The sequence below is a fragment of the Rhamphochromis sp. 'chilingali' genome, assembly GCF_963969265.1.
Source record: "Rhamphochromis sp. 'chilingali' genome assembly, chromosome: 21".
Classification (NCBI taxonomy): domain Eukaryota; kingdom Metazoa; phylum Chordata; class Actinopteri; order Cichliformes; family Cichlidae; genus Rhamphochromis; species Rhamphochromis sp. 'chilingali'.
Genome location: NC_137949.1, coordinates 12,149,373 through 12,172,487, shown reverse-complemented (window position 1 = coordinate 12,172,487; position 23,115 = coordinate 12,149,373). Strand labels below are relative to the sequence as shown.

The 23,115-nt window shown below is 41.7% G+C and overlaps 4 protein-coding genes across 4 annotated transcripts; 3 read left to right on the top strand and 1 right to left on the bottom strand.

Moving 5' to 3' along the window:
- Window positions 1-1,231: 1,231 nt before the first annotated feature.
- ppie (peptidylprolyl isomerase E (cyclophilin E)) lies at window positions 1,232-9,835 on the top strand. The gene is made up of 10 exons (XM_080871546.1): window positions 1,232-1,301; window positions 1,576-1,674; window positions 1,769-1,812; window positions 3,041-3,067; window positions 3,480-3,561; window positions 3,647-3,750; window positions 3,840-3,963; window positions 4,081-4,266; window positions 8,608-8,750; window positions 9,624-9,835. Exons 1-10 carry the CDS (start codon window positions 1,271-1,273, stop codon window positions 9,690-9,692), a joined length of 909 nt encoding a protein of 302 aa, XP_080727672.1. The 5' UTR covers window positions 1,232-1,270; the 3' UTR covers window positions 9,693-9,835.
- Window positions 9,836-10,581: 746 nt separating this feature from the next.
- Window positions 10,582-12,606, top strand: gjb10 (gap junction protein beta 10). Its single transcript, XM_080871548.1, has 2 exons — window positions 10,582-10,712; window positions 11,101-12,606. Exon 2 carries the CDS (start codon window positions 11,194-11,196, stop codon window positions 11,977-11,979), a length of 786 nt encoding a protein of 261 aa, XP_080727674.1. The 5' UTR covers window positions 10,582-10,712; window positions 11,101-11,193; the 3' UTR covers window positions 11,980-12,606.
- A 2,605-nt stretch (window positions 12,607-15,211) lies between these two features.
- gjb3 (gap junction protein beta 3) lies at window positions 15,212-17,821 on the top strand. The gene is made up of 2 exons (XM_080871547.1): window positions 15,212-15,366; window positions 16,055-17,821. The coding sequence occupies exon 2, from the start codon at window positions 16,102-16,104 to the stop codon at window positions 16,960-16,962; it is 861 nt and encodes a 286-aa protein (XP_080727673.1). The 5' UTR covers window positions 15,212-15,366; window positions 16,055-16,101; the 3' UTR covers window positions 16,963-17,821.
- A 139-nt stretch (window positions 17,822-17,960) lies between these two features.
- Window positions 17,961-21,856, bottom strand: hmgcl (3-hydroxy-3-methylglutaryl-CoA lyase). The gene is made up of 9 exons (XM_080871545.1): window positions 21,703-21,856; window positions 21,450-21,533; window positions 21,224-21,331; window positions 21,018-21,113; window positions 20,747-20,895; window positions 20,590-20,653; window positions 20,312-20,500; window positions 19,327-19,452; window positions 17,961-19,209 (listed from the first exon to the last, which is right to left on the bottom strand). The coding sequence occupies exons 1-9, from the start codon at window positions 21,796-21,798 to the stop codon at window positions 19,108-19,110; spliced, it is 1,014 nt and encodes a 337-aa protein (XP_080727671.1). The 5' UTR covers window positions 21,799-21,856; the 3' UTR covers window positions 17,961-19,107.
- Window positions 21,857-23,115: the final 1,259 nt, after the last annotated feature.

The following is a 23,115-nucleotide window of genomic DNA, read 5'->3' as shown; positions in this document are numbered from 1 at the left end:
TTATGCTCCATTGTTTTTACACTGTGAACTGTAAGTTGTTGCTCGTGCCTTTATTTAATCAAATCTGTACCCACATCAAATGATTTTATTTTTGGCTTACTAACATGGAAGCTTGCCTGTAAGGGTTTCTTCACTTGTTTCGAGGAACCCAGTGATAAAATGGTTTAACATCTTCCCTCTACACCAATTTAAAGTGGCAGTTTAAAGAGAAACAAAAAAGTAATCCATGGCAATGTAACTATGATTTAATGGCACTTTTCAAGTGTGACCCAGGTGCTCTGAACGGATAATTGGAGGTGAGCTTCCCTCCCTCCAAGACATCTACAGGAAGCGGTGCCTGAGGAAAGCGGGGAGGATCATCAAGGACTCCAGTCACCCCAGCCATAAACTGTTCAGACTGCTTCCATCAGGAAGGAGGTTCTGCAGCATCCGGTCCCGTACCAGCAGACTGAGAGACAGCTTTTTCCATCAGGCCATCAGACTGCTGAACACGTCATAGACACCTCAGCTTCACTACTGGAACTTCAACATTATGCACTCCACACTGTATATAAATGCCACTTGTTTTGCACATATTCAACTCTGTATATTTTATATATTTTATTATTATTATTATTATTATTATTTTATTTTATTTTTTTACTATTTAATTTGTAAAAATGTGTATACACACACACACACACACACACACACACACACACACACACACACACACACACACACACACACACACACACACGTAGGAAAATATTTAGTATACACATCCAGAAATGCATACACTATTATATATTGTACATATATTTATTAGTTTCAGGTTGGCCATTCTTGTATTTTGCTCGTTTGTGTTGTTGTGTTTGCACATCTCTGTTGCTTGTGGGGCTCGCACACAAGAATTTCACTCGCATGTGCTGTGCCAGTGTGCCTGCACATGTGATGTGACAATAAAAAAGTGATTTGATTTGATTTGATTTGATAAAAGTTACTTATTTCCTGTAATTTGATTACATAGGCTTGATAACTAAGCGGGACGGTCTTGGACAAAAATAGATTAATTTAAAAAAAATCAAAGCAAAGATCAGATTGCATCGTGGCTTTAAAACTACAAATATTTAAATCCAAATTGAAGTAAAATTCAGAGTTTATTGTAATAATGGGAGATTCCTCCGACAGGGGGCGGTAGAGTTCAGTAATCCGAGGCTGCCTGTTTTAGTTCTGGTTCTCTCCACCAATAGGAAGCTGCTGGGTTCAAAGTTGAAGGGTTAAATCCAATATGGCGGCTAACAAGCGGGTGTTGTATGTGGGTACGTTATGGCCGTTTTTGTTAAATTTTCGCTGTTTGAGTGTATGTAGCTTACGAGTTTACGACTGTATTATAAATCTGTATCGTAACAGTAATTCTGCGCATGTCAGGAACACGACAAAGACGCGCGAAAGCGAAGTTTAGCCCGAAAAATGAGCTCACGTTTAACCCGGCATGTAAATACTGTCCGTTATCCCAGCTTTCTACACTGTATTTGTTGAAAGTGTTTTTCCCTTTTTTGGAATGCGGATCTTAAAAATGCGTGTTTACGTCAGGTGGTTTAGCAGAAGAGGTGGATGAGAAGGTGCTCCATGCTGCCTTTATTCCCTTTGGAGACATCATCGACATCCAGATCCCGCTGGACTATGAAACGGGTAAGATCAGGACCGTTTTAACCACGATTAACAATAAACCCTGCAGCAGCACAAGATGAAAGTGTTGGCTTTGTCTTGTGCTTTACATTTTCAGAGAAGCACAGAGGTTTTGCATTCATCGAATTTGAGCTTGCAGAGGTGAGTCCGGCGTATACAGCCTACAGTGTGCTAATATTAGCCTATTAACGGTATTATGTAAATGATACAGCAGTGGAACAAGTATCGTTGGGTCATTCTATGTCAGGTCAGATTTTCCTGAAAAAAAATTCCAGGCAAAAATTTCTTTTTAATAATGATTATGCAAAATGTCAGGTCCCTGCTGTCATTAAAAATCTTACTAAAAATACTTAATGGGGATGAAGATAGGCAGCTGTTTGGATATTCCTCCGATATCATTTAAAAAACCTGTTATCTACAAAGCTAGATAACAGTCATGTCCTGGTGCTTTATATGCTGTGAGTTATGATAGAAACAAATAAAACACTGCTACTTTTTTTTTCCTCCTGGGTCCTTGTGCTTGTATGATCAGTTTTTTTAAGGGTCAAACATACTTGTCCCTCCAGTTCTTCCACTTCTTTGTACATTCTCTCACATCCACTCTGATAGTTTCAGCCATCATCCTCCAGGAATTTGCTTGACGGCGGCAGGCCACTCACAGTAGCTGTGGGCTGCATCGACCCCACATGTAGTTAGATTTTGTGGGAGCTGGACATCATGTTATGCTGTAGGTTAGGATGTAGGGTTTCAAAGGGGTTTGCAGTTATAATATTTCTCACTGAAGCATAAATCCCCAGTAAGGCACATAGTATCTTTAAGGCCAGGGTTCACATTAGGTGAATGGTTTTACACATATTACAAAAACACCTTTTCATTCATCTCGAGTGTGTAATTCCACAGGTATGACACTACCTACCAAATCCAAGTCATCGCTTTTAGGAAGAGGAAGTTTGTGTTCATATTATATCAAAAAAGTTTGATGTTCTCTCTCGTTTTTGAAATATCCATCTTTTTTTGTTGTTGTTGTTTTAATTTGATGAACTGAGGTAAAATGACCCAATCACAGATTATTTTATGCACATGATGATCTTGCTCTGTATACTTTTATTTAAATTAAAAATGACAATGTATTAAATCTTAATATGATCTTCCACTTCCTTGTTGAAGTAGTTTTGTTTGTTCTCTGGCGTGGCATCATCACTTAGTATTAACTTGGGTATTCGTCATTAATTAGCGTTCATCTGCATCTTGCCGTTTTAAGAGCTGGGAATTTACCAAAGTGAGTCATTTGAATGGTTATTGGTGACTTCAGGAGAAACATATTTCTGTCCTCATAACCTATTTACGGCTTCTTTCTCATCTTCTGCAGGATGCTGCAGCAGCTATTGATAACATGGTAAGTTTCTCATATAACTGCTAGACCAGAGACGTTATTCCCATTGAATAGCCAAAAAACAGCATCAAAAGAACCCTTTTACCTGTCCGGGGTGTACCCCGCCTCCCGCCCTATGACAACGGGGATAGTCCCCAACCCCACCACGACCCTAAATATTAGAAAGTCGTGGCACATGATTGAAAACACAGCAGTCACCTGATCATTTGTTTTCATTAAGTGTCATAAAGGACAGTCTAGTGTATCATCTGCTAAATTAGGTATTAAAGGAAGCACTGAAGCAGGTTTCCTTAGTAGTCTGAGATCTGGAGCAGCTCTTAGTATGGTTGTTATGCAGACACTCACAGATAACGTCACTCTGTTAAAAACCTTAATCTGCTTGATTATTGTTAAAATGTTTTTTTTATCCCTCTAGAATGAGTCTGAACTTTTTGGAAGGACTGTCCGCGTCAATATTGCCAAACCCATGAGAATCAAAGAAGGTTCTTCTCGACCAGGTGAATAACAAACATTTCATACATTTTGTTTGTCTCTTTAAAAAAAACAATAGCGGTTCAAACTTTAAGTCTTCCTTTCCTGCAGTGTGGTCGGATGATGACTGGTTGAAAAAGTTTTCTGGGAAGACCGTTGAAGAAGCTGAGGCAGAGGCAGCAGCTGGAGAAACACCCCAAACTACAGCTCAGGAGGTGAGAGGATTTCACTTCTAATCTGTGTCTCTGTGAGGTCTTCCCTTTATAAATCTGTTAAGATGTGAGGCGGTAATTTGTTCTTGCAGGGTGAGCCTCCGGCTAAAAAGGGCAGAGTAAATCCTCAGGTCTACATGGACATAAAGATCGGCAACAAGCCAGCAGGGAGACTGCGCTTCCTGCTCCGGGCTGACATTGTTCCCATGACAGCAGGTGTGTATGTGTATATGCTACAAATCCCAAATTTTTCCTCTTTTTTTGAACTGGTCTCCATGTGTGTAGAAAGAAACCTGTGTTATCTGTTAGAACAACTCTTCTCTTTAATTTTAGAGAACTTCCGCTGCTTGTGCACTCACGAAAAGGGCTTCGGCTACAAGGGCAGCAGCTTCCACCGCATCATCCCTCAGTTTATGTGCCAAGGAGGCGACTTCACCAACCACAACGGCACCGGCGGGAAGTCCATCTATGGCCGGAAGTTTGATGATGAAAACTTTGTCCTTAAACACACAGCTCCAGGTGAGCAGTCGTTTATACTGTTCTGAGAAGGTGCAGTGAAGCATGTCAACAAGGCTCCTGGTTTTTAGCTGATTCAATTCAATTCAATTTCTTTATTGTCCCACAAGGGGAAATTAGTTTAGCAGCAGGATATAAATAAACAGAACAATACTATAAAATAATAATGACAATAATAGTGATAGAAAGTCCAAGGACAGTTATTTGCCATTGAGGAGAGAAGATGCAGTGGGGATAAAAGAGACCTGGAGTCCTTTAGTCCTCCTCGGAGGTACTCTAAAACGACGGCCGGAAAGCAACAACTCAAACTCACTGTGAAGTGGTTGGTTCAAACAATTAATAATAGAATGAGCCTTTCTAAGCACATTTCTATTGTAAATGGCCAAAAGTCCATCTTGCCAGCGCCCTGAAATTTTGCTAGCAGTTTTTACCAGAAGTCCCAACCGATTCTTATTCTTCACCGTCAGGTTACCAAACCAGGCAGCGATACAAAAAGACATCACAGATTTGATAAAACTTCTATAAAACAAAGACAACATCTCGGATGAGACATTAAAAGATCTCATTTTCCTTAAAAAGAACAGTCTTTGTTGAACTTTTTTAGTAGTGGCATCAGCATGAGATTCAAAACACAGTTTATGGTCAAGTACCACACCTAGATATTTATAACTCTCAACGATCCCAATAACGGCAGTTTTAATGATAGTGGGTGATGAGCTATAAGAGGACTTCCTAAAATCAATAATCATGTCTTTAGTTTTTGACATATTAAGTGACAGGAAGGACTCATCACACCAATTCACAAAATCATCTACAACCTGTCCATGGCCTGACTCGTCCCCCACTAGAAGACTGACGATCACTGTGTCGTCAGCAAACTTCAGGATATGTCTGTTCGTGAAATTGCTGCGACACTCATTCGTGTACAGAATGACCAGAAGGGGAGAGAGGCAACAACCCTGGGGTGATCCAGTAGAGGAGGAGAGCACATCAGAAAAGACATGATTTACCCTCACGCATTGTGACCTATTAGTCAGAAAGTCTGTCACCCAGCCGACCAGACTAGTGTCAAGCTTGAAATGATTGTAAAGCCTGTCAGCAAGTAAGAGGGGTTGAATTGTATTAAATGCTGATGAAAAGTCAGCAAATAATAATCTTGCATGGGTGTGAGGGGCCTCAAGATGCTTATACAAGAGATGCAGGAGTGTGACAACAGCATCCTCCACACCTCTTCCTGCTCTATAGGCGAACTGGAAGGGGTCAAGATGGTGTTCAACCTGCATTAAAATCTCCTTCTTAATTATCTTCTCAAATGTCTTCATCACTAAAGAAGTCAGAGCCACAGGCCTAAAATCATTCAGTGCCTTAGGAGAACTGCCCTTAGCAACAGGAACAATCATAGCATGTTTCCAAATCTTAGGTACCGTCTGTAGCTCTAAAGAAAGTGAGAAGATATAGTGAAAAATCCCACTCAGCTGATCAGCACAAGTTCTCAGTACCTGTCCACAGATGTTGTCAGGTCCAGGACTCTTGCTTTTAGTGTGTCTAAAAAGATTATCTACCCCCCTCTCATCAATACAAATTGATGGGGGAGTGATAGTCTTTTCCCTCAGTGTGCTGGTCTGCCTAGAACAGTCAAAGTTCTCAAAACGAAGGTAAAAACTGTTAAGACTGTCTGCCAGATGTTTGTCAGAGGTAAACCCCTCTAAGGTAATATTACTTTTACCTTTCGTGTGTAGCCCTGCCATTGTTTTCATACCAAGCCAAGCTCTTTTGAGGTTGTTACTGCTGAGTTCTGCCTCAATCTTATTTCTATACCTCATCTTGGCAATCTTTATTGCAGCCCTCACCTCCTTCCTTAATATTCTCATAGTGGGAACGTCTCCCTCGTTGAAAGCAATTTTCCTTTTAAGAATCAGATCCTTAATATCTTTAGAGAGCCACGGTTTGTTATTAGGGAAAGTCTTAAATTCTCTGACTGGAACCACAGAGTCTTTGCAAAAAGAGATGTAGCTACACACCACATCGGTGAGTTCATCCAAATCAGAAGTGCTCTCTTGAAACAAGGACCAGTCAGTGCAATCAAAACACCCCTGAAGGGCAACACAACTGTCTTTTGTTCAGACATTAGTCCGCTTCACACAGGCCTTCTCCCTCCTAATCACAGATCTGTAAGCAGGGAGGAGATGAATAACATTGTGATCCGAAGAACCTAGCGCAGGTCCGGCCACAGACTTATATGCCCCCTTAATTGGTCCATAACACAAATCCAGCGTTTTGTTATTCCTTGTAGGACAAGTGACATATTGAAAGAAATTGTTCAGTGATTTCTTAAGATTACAATTGTTAAAATCACCAAGAATAAAATTAGGAGCATCCGGTGAGAGTCTCCAGATTTGTTAACACTGGAAAAATGGGTCTTTCAGTGTGAATCATTTCTTTTGTGATTTACGTCAGAAGCGCAACAAAAGACAAAGGTGTGTTGGCTCGTACTTCCTGTTCCTACGACCAGATTGGACACGCCAGCATTTTTGTTTCAAACCTGTGATTGCTAAAGCGTTGAAAAGCAACGTGGCATGACTGAAGAGCTGTTGCTGACATTTGGAATTCTTTGCATATGTAGCTGAAAACTCGTAAATCAAGTGAGGAAACACAAATAACTCGCTGACAGACTTGTGTCAAGAATTCAGTCACAGGTTAGCGAGTGTAACAGATCAGTCCATCCTCCAATCGCATTCACACGAGTCAAACAAGTGGGATTTTTCATGACAAACTTACTTTTCTCACCACTTTTCTCATACCATCGTAACTAAGAGCTGCTATAATAATCTTTTTATCTGACTTTTAATTAACACTTATTTAAACTAACACTACTGTCAATTACTATTTAACATAAATGGCACTAAGTGTAATTCTGGCACTTCAGGATTATTAGCCTGAAAACTACAGTAATGCCTTAACGAAGAATGAACCTTACTGGTGGATTTTTTGAACTTTACTGACGCAAAGGCTTTTTTAAAATTAGCGTTATAGATGAAATTGAGTTCTTTTTAAAGTAGTTTGCAGGCTACATGATTAACTATGTAGGCACAACCCACTCAACAAACTGACTAAAGGAAAGTAAATACTGGAATAGCTCACAGTTTGCAGTAACAAATCCTACATGGAAGACTCATCTCAGTGACAAACTCGATCTGTGATCACTTGAAACCTGGCAGGTGTGTTACTGTAATATTCGTAGTGCCACTTCTAATCTATAACTTTTTGTTACCTGCTGAGAGGCTAAAAATGTAACTTCAAGAGTCTTATATTTTTATTAGCGTGTTAACGTGCGCATTCCCTGTCATAACACAAAGAACGTTACCCAGCTATCATGGTGCTCTAGGTTTTTGTTTGGGTTATCAGCACTGCTATATGTAGGCAGGTTCTGCACAGAAGGCATGATTTTAGACTCATGACATAGAGATGACTGATAAATCATAATTTCTTCATCATTGTTATATGAACGTGCAGAACGAACATTGCAAAATCCACAGTGAATAAGAAAAGCTATTTTATTTACTCGTGGCATGTATTTACCCTCAGATTTTTGACCTCAGTAAAAGCATGTTTGAATTCTTTTACTTTTGTTGATTGAGTGGATCGAGGCTATTCAGCGTTTGGTGCTTATGCGAGCAGACTGGACCTGATAAAGAAGAACAATAGGCCTGTATAGCTAATACACACGTTTTATCATTGCAATACTGGTAATGTTATCACAGACTTTGTGCAGACATATTGTAACAACATATTTTCCACATTCAGTTGAATGTGGTGGGTGGCATGGTGGTTAGCACTGTTGCCGCACAGCAAGAAGGTCCTGAGTTCAATTCCACCATCAGGCCGGGGACTCTCTGTGTGGAGTTTGTATGTTCTCCCCGTGTTTGCGTGGGTTCTCTCTGGGTACTCAGGCTTCCTCCCACCAAAGACATGCACTTATTGGGGATAGGTTAATTGATTAATTTAAATTGCCCAAAGGTGTGAATGTGAGTGCGAATGGTTGTCTGTCCCTGTGTGTTAGCCCTGCGACAGCTGGGATAGGCTCCCGTGACCCTGAAAAAGGACAAGCGGAAGCGAATGGATGGAAAGAGTTGAAGCTAGTTTTATTGAAATGCTGCCAATTCACTAAAGCAGATCGTTTATGGTCTACGGTATTTGATCTAAACCCCCAAAATCTGATGATCCCCTATGTGCAGCACCTGATGAAAGTGGAAAGGAATAACTACTTTTTAATAGGAAGCAACCTCGAGCAGAACTAGACTCAGGCAGGGCTGACTGACTAACTGTTGTCTCCTATGCACACAGGGCAACTCTCCATGGCGAACTCTGGGTCAAACACAAACGGCTCTCAGTTCTTCCTCACCACTGACAAAACGGACTGGTTGGATGGCAAACATGTGGTGTTTGGAGAGCTGGTGGAGGGGATGGATGTACTCAGGGCAATGGAGGTAAGGGTCAAAGCTGCAGTAGGAGTTTTCTTTATAATGGTGTTGGCTGTTTCACTTTGTAAAGGTTTTTGTTAAGAAAAAACTGTTCTTTTTCAATATACACCAGTATTTGTGCTCCATAAACCTGGGAATGCACCGGATGGGTGCACAGACCTCTCCAGCACAGTTTTGTTTCGCCTTTTCACGCCTTCATTTTGCATCTGGAGCGTTTCAGTGGTGGACCTTCTGTTTAGAAAATTCTCAGGAACAGCCCAGGTTGTGCAGCTTGGAGACAAAGTTAAGGAAGCGATGCTGAGATGTTTTGGACATGTGCAGAAGAGAGATGGTGGAGAGCAAAGGATGTTGAATATGGGGGTGGAATGTTCAGTATACTAGTATAAAAGCTCTCACAACATTCAGAACAGAATCGGACAACAACGCTTTCAAACGCGTGGCTCCCTGTTTCTGGAATGATCTGCAGAGACAGCTTGGACTACTGTGGCCCTGTAGATGTCACTTTTAAATCGTGGCTCAAGAGTTGGGAGTTCGCCTTGTAATCGGAAGGTTGCCGGTTCAAGTCCCGGCTTGGACACTCTCGGTCGTTGTGTCCTTGGGCAAGACACTTCACCCGTTGCTTACTGGTGGTGGTCAGAGGGCCCGGTGGCACCAGTGTCCGGCAGTCTCGCCTCTGTCAGTGCACCCCAGGGTGGCTGTGGCTACAATGTAGCTGCCATCACCAGTGTGTGAATGGCTGGATGACTGAATGTGTGAAGCACTTTGGGGTCCTTAGGGACTAGTAAAGCGCTATACAAATACAGGCCATTTACCATTTAAAGGACTGACAGTGAACGATCGTGTCATGTCAGATAACTTGTTGTTGTTTTCTCTCTGCAGGCTCAGGGAACCAAAGACGGAAAGCCGAAGCAGAAAGTGATCATCTCGGACTGTGGAGAGTATGTGTGAATAAAAAGCACTGTGTGTGTGTGTGTGTGTGTGTGTGTGTAAGCGGCACATGTCTGAGAGCAAGATGACCTTTTGCTGTTTTGTACTTTGAAACCAGATCTTCTGCCATGTAAATATTTCAATAAACTCATTTTATAATGAAACATCTTTCTTTGATTGTCTTATCTGCTTACCTATTCAAAGCTCCACAGTGAAGGCCATTTTTTGCACATATTTACTGTTGTATGGTTTTGCAAGGTTACAGGGACCTAATATGCTTCGTAATTTTATTCTTGCATGATTCAAATAATCCCAATTAATCTTAACCTGGGTTTTAGTGCAACTCACTTAAAGACCATCCTCCCTTTAAAGCTCGCTTCCTCCGTTTGGCTGCCCCTCACAAAAGTAGAGAGGGGCCGGTTCCAATCCAGGAATATCTAATGTGAACTGCAAATTATAAAGCAAAGAGTAATATGCAAATTAGGCATAATATACTTAAATAAATCTAACTCTAATGTAAAGACATTTAGAACAAGAATGAAAGTAGACGTTTGGCGTTACAGAAAATTTTAATGTTGAAATGACTTTTTTTCGGGAAACGTTATTTAGCGAATATGCAGATAAAAAAAAACTGCAAATTAGCACAAACGTGCAGCAGACAGTGTAAATAGACATATGCATTCTTTCAGTTTACCTTAACTTGTGCCTGTTGCCTGTCTCTGCTTAAGCTTGTTGTTTCCCAGCTGAACAGGATCCACCACATCATTGATTTTTAATTAGTCTTCTAAAAAATAACAGCGAGGAGGAAAAAAAGTTGCATCGGAATTATTGTTGCATATTTCAAAGCAGCCAAAATAACTCCCCATGACTGAACACGTTCTAGGTGGAGCAGTTATTTCACCTGAACACACTGAGCTCGAGGCAGACGAGCGACTCCGCCCCTTCCACTCCCATCCTGTCGGGAAATGTTCCGAGAGTGTCATCGGAGAGGTTCGTCCAAACTCCGCTCCGACTTTGAACCGCGACATCTGGGTTTAAACTGTGAGTATTCACAGACATGTGTAAAGGAGTTGCTCAGATATTAAAGCGAGTTTGTTTCAGTGGATTTTTAGTGCTTGTTGTCTACTTTGGTTTGCGCTATTACGCGTTAACTGTTAAAACTGTGTGAAGTGGAAAGGCTGGTTTGACTTGACGGATTGAGACTCCGCACGCAGATGATTGCCAAAGTCAGACATTTTGCAACTGAAAACACACTGTATACGTTTTTAGTCTCTTTTCTGCTCGCGTTACACGGATTTGTGTATTTCACTGTCGCCCCAAATCCGTGTAAACACGCAAACGTGTACGCTTATGACCCAGCTCCTCCACACTTTGTTTCTTCTCCCTTTTTATGCATTTGTGATTCGACTGCGTTTTCTTCTTGTTTCAGGCTAGTTCATCCCTCACGTTGGTCTGTTCCACCAACGGCTGCCTCTCTCTTCCATCAGCAGCAAGAGAAGACAGACTGTGAACAAAAGTCATCATGAATTGGGTAGTTCTCCAGGGCCTCCTCAGCGGAGTGAACAAATACTCCACAGCCTTCGGCAGAGTTTGGCTCTCGGTTGTTTTTCTCTTCAGAATTATGGTGTTTGTGGTGGCAGCAGAAAAGGTGTGGGGAGATGAACAGAAAGACTTCACATGCAACACAAATCAGCCCGGCTGCCATAATGTCTGCTTTGACCACTTCTTCCCCGTCTCCCATGTGCGCCTGTGGGCCCTCCAGCTTATCTTCGTCACCTGCCCCTCATTCCTGGTGGTGATGCACGTCGCCTACAGGGAGGACCGAGAACGGAAAAATCAGCTAAAGTATGGCGAGAACTGCAAGCGTCTCTACCCAAACACGGGCAAGAAGCGTGGAGGCCTGTGGTGGACCTATATCCTGACTTTGGTCTTCAAAATAGGCGTGGACGCCACCTTCGTCTTCCTCGTTTACCACATGTACGAGGGCTACAGCTTCCCCAGTCTCATTAAGTGTGCACAGGATCCCTGCCCCAACACGGTGGATTGCTTCATCTCTCGGCCTACTGAGAAAAGAATCTTCACCATCTTCATGGTGGTCACCAGCTTGGCCTGCATCCTCCTCTCCTTTTTTGAAATCCTCTACCTAGTCGGAAAACGCTGCCATGAGTTTCTCAGCTCAGCCCATCACTCTCGTCAGGTCATCACCCACTCAATGTCCAGTGGAAGCAAACTGATGGAGGCAAACGCTCTAAAGTCAGCGGAACAAGGCACCACTGAAAAGAAGTCGTACTATGTCGTCGTATCTTGAGATACTGAGAACATTACACAGACTTTATGAAAAAGACATGGGAAAGCAAAGCTGTCTCTCGCCATTCTACAGCAACCTCCTTAAAAGACTTGACAGAAGATTTTTCTTCTTCTCAGAGACTGAACTGCAGTGTAGTTTATTCTATATGGTTTTAAAAGTTTAAATTCTGCACTCCTCTCTGCTGTAGGGACTTATTTTACAGTTTACATTTCTTTAGCCCTTGCAGAGAATAAAAAACAATTTGTGCAAAGCGGTGTCCAACTGAGCCTTGAGATCAAATACATGAGTCACTCGCTGGTTTGGCGAGTAAGGTTTTACAAACACATGTGGTTTGTGTGTAAGATTTTCCTTCTGCTCTTGCCCAGCCTCAAGGTGTTTGGTTCAAACTGTGTGCAGTCTTTCCCTCTGACTCAGACACTCAGTGTGTCAGACTCTTGGTGAACTGTATTTTTCATTATTTATCAAAAGGTTGGAAAGTTGCTGCATTTTACTTTCTGTATTTCCTGTGTACATGCAGTAGAGAACAAAGAGCAGTCAGTGATATCAGGGTGTTTATATTTCACTGTACTGAGATGCAGTTTTGTTGTGATTATTTTTCATTAAAGATTATAATTTTGCATTTTGAGTGTGTTTTTATTAGTGCAGGGTTGAGTCCTAGAGGTCCACACACTGCAGCATATACTGTATTAACTTCAGAATGAGAGCTGTAGTTCCAGTAAACAGATTCCCATGCAGAACAATGTAAAGCAGGCGGCCTGTCCAGAAAAGGATTAGAGGTTCTGTGGTTGGACTAAGGCGTCAGACTTTCTTCTCTTGTTTTCTTCCTTCATCCATGTGTTTCATAAGGCCCTCTCTCATTGGCTGCACAAATTGCTTTGTTGCCATGAGCAGCGCCCTCATAACTTTTTACAGTTGATTGGTACTTTAAAACGGGCAGAGCAGGAACCTCCCACTCCTCGGTTTGTTTCATCCCTGCTGACGTGTGGATCCACCCAGCACAGGAATTTGCTATTCTGAATGGACAGCTTCAGTATTTACACTGTAAGAGAGATGAAGTAGATCTAAGGAGAGAGTTTTTTGCTCTCATTGAGACATGTAGACGTGAATGTTCAACTGGAAGTGTTAAAGTATATTTTAGTAGACACTCTTTTCAAAAATTACCCCTGAGGTCTGTAGATTATCGTAATAACATTCAGGAAAGCCACTTTCACCTTCACTGTGGAATGCCATCAGAAATATGACAGATGTGCACTAAGCAGAAAATTTTGTTTTGGTATGTGTGTACATGACTTAGGTCAATAATAACTTTATTAACCTTCGTCACATAAAGTATTGTGTAATATAAACTGGCACTGAAATTTAGAGCAGCTTTATGTTCAGCTCTGTTCTGTGCTTGTTCTATGTGGTCTGTTTGTGTGGGTCTTTTCTTTAATGAGCCTCATCATCAGACCTTCCCTGGTGTATCTTCTCATCTTGCACCAACTTCCTCTGTTCTGTTTCCTTACTTTCATCACAACCAGAGAAGTGTTTATCCTGTCGTTTTGGCCTCTCACGTAAAGACTTGCCACGGTTGAGTCACAGACTGCATTTTTCCAGGCGTGCCTCATCTGTCTTGACTAGTTCTTCATTTAAAGTCTAGAAGACTCTTTTTTTTAACCCCTCCCCGAATTGAATGTAATTTCTGTCCACTGAACTGATCTAAGTTGTGAATTGCTGATGTTGTGCTGCCCTGCCCTCAGAGGATTTCCTGAAAAGCTCAGCTACAGCTGAAGCTTCAAGTTCAGCCATGTCATTTAAAGAGAGCACCACTCCAACAATCTGCATCTAGTGTTGCTTTTACATTTACAAAATGACACAAAGGTGTTTGTTGTTTGAATGCAAGACTGGAATATGTAAAGGAAGTTCTTTCTAAAGCATTTAAAGATATACAGTTGAATTAATTGTGGTTGTGCACATTTTCACCTGGTTCTGGTTCACAGTTCTTATTATATCTTTGTCTTTTAAGCGGTTTACAAGGTGCAAAGAGTAACAGTAACTTAACTTGATGATCAGGTTTGGTTTTGCACCGTGCATGTGACACCTGAACAGGAACTTCTGTGATTTCTGCGAACTTTTCCTGGACTTATTTTAACTTTTGTGTTTGGTGGGGAGACATGGCTATTATGAGCCTGTATCAAACCCATTAGGGCATTGTGTTTGTGATACTAAACAGTACAAACAAACCTGACTTATGTTATTGCATTATATTATTTGTATTCAAAGACTGAATAGAAATGCTTTCAGCACAAGAGCTGGCAAGTTGTAGCAAGGCCCTGGAATTTCAAACAAACAGACATTGGATGTTCCAGACAGGATCTTCATCTGCAAAATAATACAATAGTTTTTAACCTACAGATGATAAAGAGGAGACAAAAGCTGCAGCTTATGATCTTACAATGAAGAGGAGCTTGAGCGTTCTGGGAGTTTGTGAGTTGTTATCTGAGACGAGTAGACGTTTCAAAAAGCATAAAGGAAACACAATATTCAGCCTTGAAAGAAGAAAACTGATTCATTTACAAAGAAAAGAACACAAATCAAACAAATATATAAACTGATCTCCCCGCTAACAAAAGTCTAATCTTTTGCTTTAACCTCGTTAAAAGAAGAAGAAAAAAAGTAGTGTAGGGAAAGTTTCAACATGAAGAGGAAGAGTCACACATAACAACAAAAAATGTATTCACCTTAGGGTGTGTCCTCCTTTTAGTCTACTCTGTTAAGCACTCAGAAACAAGTTGAGGCAAGGCAGCAAACCCTGTTCTTGGAATCCTCAAACATAAAAAATGAAGCTAAGTGCTTTGCCTTTTAACCCTTTGAAAAATAAATAAGTAATATATTGAAGGGGTTTAATGCCCGTTAACGCTGTTCGATGAGATTTAATCAGTCAGATTAATATTGGTACACCTCAGAAGGTACATGTGTGGGGAAGAAAACTCTTATTCATTGTGAAGTGATGATAAGTCTGATCTTCAGACCCTCAGAATGATTCCTGGTGGTCCCCAGATTGCCACCAGTACATTTGAACCAAGTGTGGTGATTGCTCCCGTATTTTCAAATCCTACCAGAATTACCCGGAAACAACGCAGTTCGTTGCTGTGATAGTTTTTATACTGTCTTGGCGAACAAGAGGCACATGGAGAGAGGGAGATGAGGAAAATCTGGGGGTAAGTTCTAGTCTTTCGTATTAACCACACCCACAAAGACATTTCTCAGCACTGCGCTCCCTTACCTGGCGAGCAGAGCCAAGTCTGTGCACTAAAGGAGTCAAACGAACTAAAAGAAACGACAGATCATCGGGGAATAAACACGTGCTTGCATCAGTTTGGAACAATTATGGATTAACCTTCTTGGGTTAGTGAAAACCTTTTTCTTCCTCCTCTTGATTTTGACATTTAAACTTCGTAAATGTACTTCGCGTTTGCGCAAGCTGGAAATGATCGCAGGCTGAGTGATCGATTCGCGGACTTTCGTGGAGCAATTTACGTAACTGCAATTTATCTCTGGTGAATGAGAAGAGCCATGTACGTACCGCGGTGTCCAAAAAGTCAAAAAACTAAACAAAACCCAAGACAGCCCGTGCGTAAAAGGCTTTTTTAACGACCTGTAAAGATTCCAAGAACCCGCGTCTACTCATAAACAAATTAACATGATAGGACTGGTGCTTATATATCTCCTTTTAATGTTTAACTGTTTAACTATAAAGTTCCAAAAAGTACATTTTATGTGTATAAGGTTGGGTGTGTTAGTGTTGGCTCAGCTATTTCCTTTTTGATCAAGCTGGCATGAAGCCTCCTCATAATTGCGTTTGTGGGTGTTTCTGGTAGCACTGATAGATTAGAAGTGGGAGCTGTTTTTAAATAAAAAATCAGCTTTACAAGATCCAGTGCCATTTTTTTCCTTTTAAGTAAGAAAATGTTTTTATTTTTAAAGAAAGCCTCGTATGTAAGAGCTCACAAACACTAACGTTCAGAGTCTCAAAGCAGATAATTCAGGTGATAGTGAATATATGCTCAACCATTCTTCATTTTACCACATCCAGGTCTGAAGAGAAACTGCTACCAAGATACTTAACTGCCAGACTAGACCATGGACTGGAAAACCTTTCAAGCCCTCCTCAGTGGGGTGAACAAATACTCCACGGCATTTGGGCGTCTTTGGCTGTCAGTGGTGTTTGTGTTCAGGGTGTTGGTGTATGTGGTGGCAGCAGAACGAGTGTGGGGTGACGAGCAGAAGGACTTTGACTGCAACACCAAGCAGCCCGGCTGTGCCAACGTCTGCTATGATCACTTCTTCCCCATCTCCCACATCCGCCTATGGGCCTTGCAGCTCATCTTTGTCACCTGTCCATCATTAATGGTGGTCATGCATGTGGCGTATCGTGATGACCGTGAGCGCAAGTACAAGGCCAAGCATGGTGAGAACACCAAGCTGTACAACAACACGGGCAAGAAACATGGCGGCTTATGGTGGACTTACCTGATCAGCCTCTTTGCTAAGACGGGCATTGAAATCGCTTTCCTCTATATCCTCCACCGAATATACAACAGCTTCTACCTGCCAAGGCTGGTCAAGTGTGAAGTGTCGCCTTGCCCGAACATTGTGGACTGCTACATTGGTCACCCCACTGAAAAAAAAGTCTTTACATACTTCATGGTCGGAGCTTCAGCCCTCTGCATCGTCCTGAATATCTGTGAGATCTTTTATCTCATCTACAAGCGCATTGTACAGTGTGCAAAAAAGGTTAAAAGACGCAACCGCGCCATGGACATCCAACATGACGACTTTGAGGACCCCTTTAACAACTCCAACCGTGTTGGGTCGAAGCATGATCTAAAGGAAAAGCCTTCATTCCTCAAATCTTCATACAAGTCTCCTCCATACAGACCATCTGCAATCAGACTTGAGGAGAAGATACGAGCCTCTGCTCCTAACCTATCTATCTCATGATCAGAGCTGAAACCAGGCCAAAGAGCAAAAGCTCTGCAGAGTTTGGGCTGCAATCCAAAGACAGAACTAAAAAAATGAGAGACTCAGAACAATGAGCCAAACTACATTCTGTCAGAGCCTGGAAGTTGAGTCATCAGTACTGGATTCATCCTGTGGACCCTTGTGTCCACATGCAACACTTAAGGAGCACATGAACTTTTGTTTTGGCTTGAAGCAAAATTGGTCTTTTAGTGATATGCGGTTTGAATTTTTTTAATAAAGGTTCACTGCGCGGTGAGGGGTTGGTGGTGGTAATGAATCCTCCCTGCCAGTATCCACATGTCTGAGCACCCTACTTCCCGTTTTGCTTCTGTGATCCCTTTATTTTAATTTGAACTTAAATCATGGATTTCCTTTCCCAGTTTTATAGTAAAGTGTTGTGCAGCAGAGTGTGGAGGCTCGTTTGGTGATACGTATGTTTGAGGAATAGTAGAAATTGTGCAAACTGGCTTAAAAAATGAGTTTTCTATTGCATTTAGGATCAACTATGGTAACAAAAAATGCATTTATTGTTGTTGCATTGTTCCTTCTGAATCCTTGGTAGACATGTTGCTTGGTCTCAGTTTATGCTGTAGACACGCTGTGTTTTGACGTACTTGTACACAACGCCGTCTGATCCAAGACCACTGTTGATTTTAAAGGTGAAAGGAATGCTGCTGTTTAATTCAGTGCTGGAAGACTGTGGACACACACACGGCTCACGGAACTGTATTCAAGTATTTTTGTGAGTCATTCATTGGCGACTGTGGAAGCTCTGAGGAATTGTATTTCCTGTCCTTGTTATTATTTCATTTTTATTATTGTAAAGATGTTAAATGTTTGGAATATGTTTCTGTTTGTTCTTTTATCAGAGCGTCACTCCATGCCAGTTCAAATGCCTAAAATGTCTAAAAACAGCCCTAGCTTCATCCTCTTTGTTGCTATTAAGAGCTGCCTTTAATCCCCTTGATTAATTTTTTTTTAGGCCGATCTGTGATCAGGTGGGACGTCTGCTTGTCATTATATTATGTTCAAGTTGTTTCAAAAACATACGTTGATTTGAAAAATCAACATACGTTTGACAACTTTCACATTTGTAAACAAGTTAGAATTTAGATAACTACATAACTTAGATTTTGGTCACCGACTCATTCCTACGGGCTTTGCTTGTCTAAGATCTTTAGCGGACATTTCTGGAATCTCAATCTGCCTGTCAGGCTCACAAAGCCGGTTTTAAAAGGTGTAGCAGGAACCGTTTTTATCCTGAGTCATTTACGCAAGCTGGAAAATTACTATAGAAATGGTGAAGATGCACTCTCACCTCCATTGACTTGCATTGCAAACTCATCGTTACAAGGTACTAGTTTGAAACCCAGCTGGGGCCTTTCTGGAGGAGTTTGCATGTTCTCTGGTGCCCAGAGACGTACATGTCATGTTAACCGATGACTCTAAATTGGCTGTGGGTGTGAGGTACGGTTAAAAAGCACAAAATAAATGTGAGTATAGGTATAGCTACCTTTCAGGCCACGAATCATACCAGATAAGACACAGGTGATCCTTAAGATTCAAGACAATTTATCAATCTTTATTTTTAAAACAAAGTCTACAGAAACATTTGCATTTTAGATTTGAAAATAAATACATTTAAAATAAAAATAACCTGTGTCAATACAGTTTTTCACCAGCCAGCTCAATGCCTGAGTCGAGGATGGAGAATGATGGAAACTCAAACGGTGATGTCATCCATGCCCACAAGATGCTTACTGGATAATTTATTGTTATAAACAAAGTCTGGCGATCATGTCGGCTTCGCCAGTGCCTGGAAACTAATGCAAGCACACTATTAAAACACAGGCACACAGGTCATGATGTGATTACACTTACTTTACATAAGGCACCGTTCCAGCAATGCTGTCATATTAATATCCAATTAGATATTTTACTCCGATTTGACTGGCATAGCCTACTGATCCTGATCTTCCATAGAAGATAAATTAACGCCGCGCCCCCCCCCCCCAAAAAAAAACAAAAAAAAAAAAACAACAAAAAACACAGACAGCTCCAGGTTACATAATCACGCTTTAGTGTTCAGTCTGAGAGAGAGAGAGCCTCTGGTTTGTCGTTCCTCTACAGTTTGCAGGCTGCCTGTGCCACCTTGGAGCTGGTTTTCCTGTTGAGGGTTCGACAGATGAAAGCTCCAGCATCCATCAGCTTAGAGAGGTCGACTCCCTGGGGTACAGACAAAATTTAAGAGGTCATATTAGAGCACTTAAGCACGGAAGTCGTAATTATCTTCAAGCAGCCAGGTAGCAGCATCGACGCAGACAAAGTCTGAAGTCCTCCTACCGTCTGAATTCCAAGTCCGTGCAGCATATAAACTACATCTTCAGTTGAAACATTCCCAGAAGCCCCCTGGGCATAGGGACAGCCTCCCAGTCCAGCTACTGATGAATCCACCACACTGATTCCCATCTGAAAAACAAACAAACACAAAGCATAGAAATCAGGAAAACAGACAACAGTGACCAGCTGCAGCTATTCAAAAATACCAGGTTCTCTTTTAAAGAGACTGAGTGGTAATCAACAGCAAAATGGGGTGATTAAGAAAAAATACACACAAACAACATGGCACCACCAGCTGGAAGTTAATGGCTGTCATGTGACTTCCTCTATATAATCACACAGAAAGAAAATTGGAAGCAACAGAACAACTCTTCCTTTTCCCCCCTTTACAAACAATAAAAGCGTCAGCCTTGCTGCAGCTCACTCGGTGTACAGAGAGGTGTTCCTCACTCTCCTGCTCCGAAAAGCAGAACCACAAATAATGTTTTTCCTCTGTATTTTTTTAAAGAAGGTTAAAAAGTAGCGCCCAAGCTGGCAACAGTGAGGCAAACTCAAGCCTGATGATACAAACCCCGCCTAAAGAAATCAAATATTTGAGTACAATCCTGCAAACAACAGATCAGCTAAAAGGACACCCAATTATCCTTCTGCATTACTCAAAGATTAACCCTAGAACACTAACGTCAGGTGATTTTCACCCACGTGTCTTAGAAATGGTTGAATTCAAGAACAATTTTTTAATAAAGTTTTACCTAATCTAATCTTTAATAAACTGTCATCGTATCTTTATTTTTAGGGAGCACATACCTTAAACACTTTAAGCTGTAAGCTAATGATAGTTATGTAAGAGCAGATACATGCTGGAGCAATAAGCTGTACATTTCAGGTCCAATGGATGCATGATCTGACAAGTCGACTATCAAAATAATCGTTTGTGGCAGCCCTAAAATATGTGTGTGTAAACAAAATAGTCTCAAACCAGCCTGACCTGTAAAGCTACAAGGATGTTAGCCAGAGCCTGGCCATAGGTGTCATGACAGTGCACCGCCAACGCACTGACGGGCACCTCTTTAATCACTGCCTCCAACATTTTAGTCATGCTGCCTGGAGTTCCCACTCCGATGGTGTCACCCAGAGAAATCTCGTAGCAGCCCATGGAGTATAGCCGCTTAGCTACCTGTGAGGCAGAGGACAGATTGAGCGGCAACATCAATTAATGCAAAATAGTTTTGCTTTTTTTTTTTTTTTAAACAAGCCATAACTCACATGTGCCACTTTTTCAGGTGCCACCTTGCCTTCATACGGGCATCCGACGACACAGGAGACATAACTGTGATGACAAGAAGCACATAAGCAAGAATTAGAGGGCAATTGAAGTGATTTAAAGATCTGCTGACAGTTGAGGGGAGGCCACTATTCTTACCCTCTAACTGGCACACCGGCCTCTTTAGCCGCTTTCATAACCTCGTCAAAGCGCTGTAAACTCTCATCTACTGAGCAGTTTATGTTCTTCTTGCTGAAGAGCTCAGACGCAGCACCAAATATGGCTACTTCTGGGGCTCCTGCCTTGACCTGAAGTAAATAAGAGCATTTCTTGTGAGGAATTAAACTGAAGCACCAACGATTGTGTGTGAAGATGGCGATGGAGGAGTTTATGTAGTGACGGTTGATGAGATTGGATGCTTGACACTCACAGCAGCCTGGAAACCCTGGAGATTGGGGGTGAGGACTTGATAAGTCACCCCGGGCTTCCTGCTGATACCCTTCATCACCTCCACCTGGTCTGCCATCTAACATTTGGATGACAGAAACCGGTCAGCAGTGACAGAAAGAAGTCATGCAGTTTGTGTATTGCCCTTAGCCGGATGTGCCAGCACTGTGTGTGCGTGTGCATACTCACCTGTGGAACCCACTTTGGGGAGACGAAGCTGGTAGCCTCAATGACGGACAGCCCCGACTCTGACAGCATGTTAATTAATTTAATTTTGGCCTCTGTTGGTACAAGAGTCTGAAAGTGCAAAGAGTTGGTTATGTAAGGATCGACATAACTAACTCGGGTAACTCTGTTATCACCTGGTGACGCAAAGCACGAACTATGCGCCTGCGCCATCGTAAACACACGCTACCTTCTCATTCTGAAGGCCGTCTCTTGGTCCCACCTCCACTATTTTCACCTTCCCTGGAAAAGCCTGGGCCGCTCTTACTCCAGCCTAAAACACGAACAGAAGAAACAAGTGGTGTTAAATTACCATCAGCTAGGGTTAGGGGCCTCGAACATGTAACGACAATTAGCATAACAGCAGGGGACGCTAACAGCTAGCGGACAAACACGGCCGTGCATCTAAGCAGCGCGTCATATCACACACAATTCAAACTCACTGCTCTGTGCGCCGCCGCGGAGCTGAACGACAGGCAGTGCTGCCCCATAAGCGACGTTAAAGCGTTCCTGTGGACGAGCTTCATGACAGTCGCCATGATGGTCCAGCCTCCGGTTTGACGTCACGACGTCCCTTCCAGGCGCGGAGTCCTCACAGGCTCACGAAAGCACCGCGTGGACGCCATCTATGGGCGAAAGGGTGGAACTGAAAGAATTGTTTATGATTTATGACGCGCCAAATCACAATAATAGTTTCCTCCAGGCGCTTTGTATCCTCTACAATACACTCAAAATCAAACGACCCACTGTGAGCAAGCACTTGTGGACAGTGGAACGAGAAAACTCAATGTTAGCAGGAAGAAACTTCAAGCAAAACCAGATTATTAATTATTATCTTTTAATTTTTAATTTAGCTCACTTTTGGTTTTCCTTGTGGCCAGATATGTTTCCTTTCCTTTTAAAATATAATTAGGTCCACAATATTTGTAATTTTGCATCTGTACACTATTACAGTGGCAAACTATGGATGAAAGACTATGTGTTCGTGGTCCTTCATTTTCAGAGCTTCAGTGGTAAATGGCAAGGCAGTTTAACCAGATAAAACATATAGAGTTGATTTATTGTCGAAGTGTTGAACTTGTGTTTGGTAGCTTTTATCTGTAATGTAATGGGGAAAATTCTAGTTTTCACATTATGTGTCAATATGACCTTGTGAAACAATGTTTCACTGTGTTATCTGCTAACTGTAAGGGCGTACAAGGACGAAACTCCCAAGAAGACCAGTGCCGGGATCTTCATGGGAAACTGCTCTCTGCCCAGCAACAGCCCATGGGACAAAAAACCTGTTGTAACGGAAAAGATACCGAGAGCTGTGTGTGGGTATAAAAGAGACCTGCAACATCTTAAGGGCAGAGCTCGCATGACTGTGAACTGTGATGTTTGATGTGTGTTGGCTCTCCTGCATGCAGTAATTAAAATAGCCTGACCACAGCTGACCGTGTTGCAGACTTTATTACTAAAAAATTCCACGACAGGAACTTTCAGAATAAGGTTTAAAGAACAAAAGTAGGTGTATCAGAGGAATAGCAAGAAATTCAGCAGACAACTTAAAGTGAATGATCACAGAATTATTTCCATGGTTAAGAAAAACCTCCCCACAACATCGAACCAAGAACATTCTTGAAGATGTAAGAAAATCATTGTCAGCGTCTACAAAACACACCATTATGAAAGCAAACTATAGAACTGTTTAAATAGGTTATATTCAACATTGTTGTAATATTTTGTCGTTTATTATTTAAACTTTTCCATCACAGATGCCGTAATGACTCCAGAATTGATTTTATTGGTAACATGCAATTTGCATTCAGAGTTGTAAAGTTTTTGTATATACTGATGTATTTGTTCCAAGATGA

Bases quoted from the DNA above. Each gene is read 5' to 3' on its own strand.
- hmgcl (XM_080871545.1), bottom strand. From the start codon at position 21,798: ATGGCGACTGTCATGAAGCTCGTCCACAGGAACGCTTTAACGTCGCTT. The intron at 20,654-20,746 runs GTAAGAATAGTG...TTGTCATCACAG, and splicing joins GCCGGTGTGCCAGTTAGAGG to TTATGTCTCCTGTGTCGTCG. The intron at 19,210-19,326 runs GTAGGAGGACTT...TCTGTACCCCAG, and splicing joins ACGGACTTGGAATTCAGACG to GGAGTCGACCTCTCTAAGCT.
- ppie (XM_080871546.1), top strand. From the start codon at position 1,271: ATGGCGGCTAACAAGCGGGTGTTGTATGTGG. The intron at 3,068-3,479 runs GTAAGTTTCTCA...TTATCCCTCTAG, and splicing joins CAGCAGCTATTGATAACATG to AATGAGTCTGAACTTTTTGG. The intron at 3,964-4,080 runs GTGTGTATGTGT...CTTTAATTTTAG, and splicing joins CATTGTTCCCATGACAGCAG to AGAACTTCCGCTGCTTGTGC.
- gjb3 (XM_080871547.1), top strand. From the start codon at position 16,102: ATGGACTGGAAAACCTTTCAAGCCCTCCTCAGTGGGGTGAACAAATAC.
- gjb10 (XM_080871548.1), top strand. From the start codon at position 11,194: ATGAATTGGGTAGTTCTCCAGGGCCTCCTCAGCGGAGTGAACAAATAC.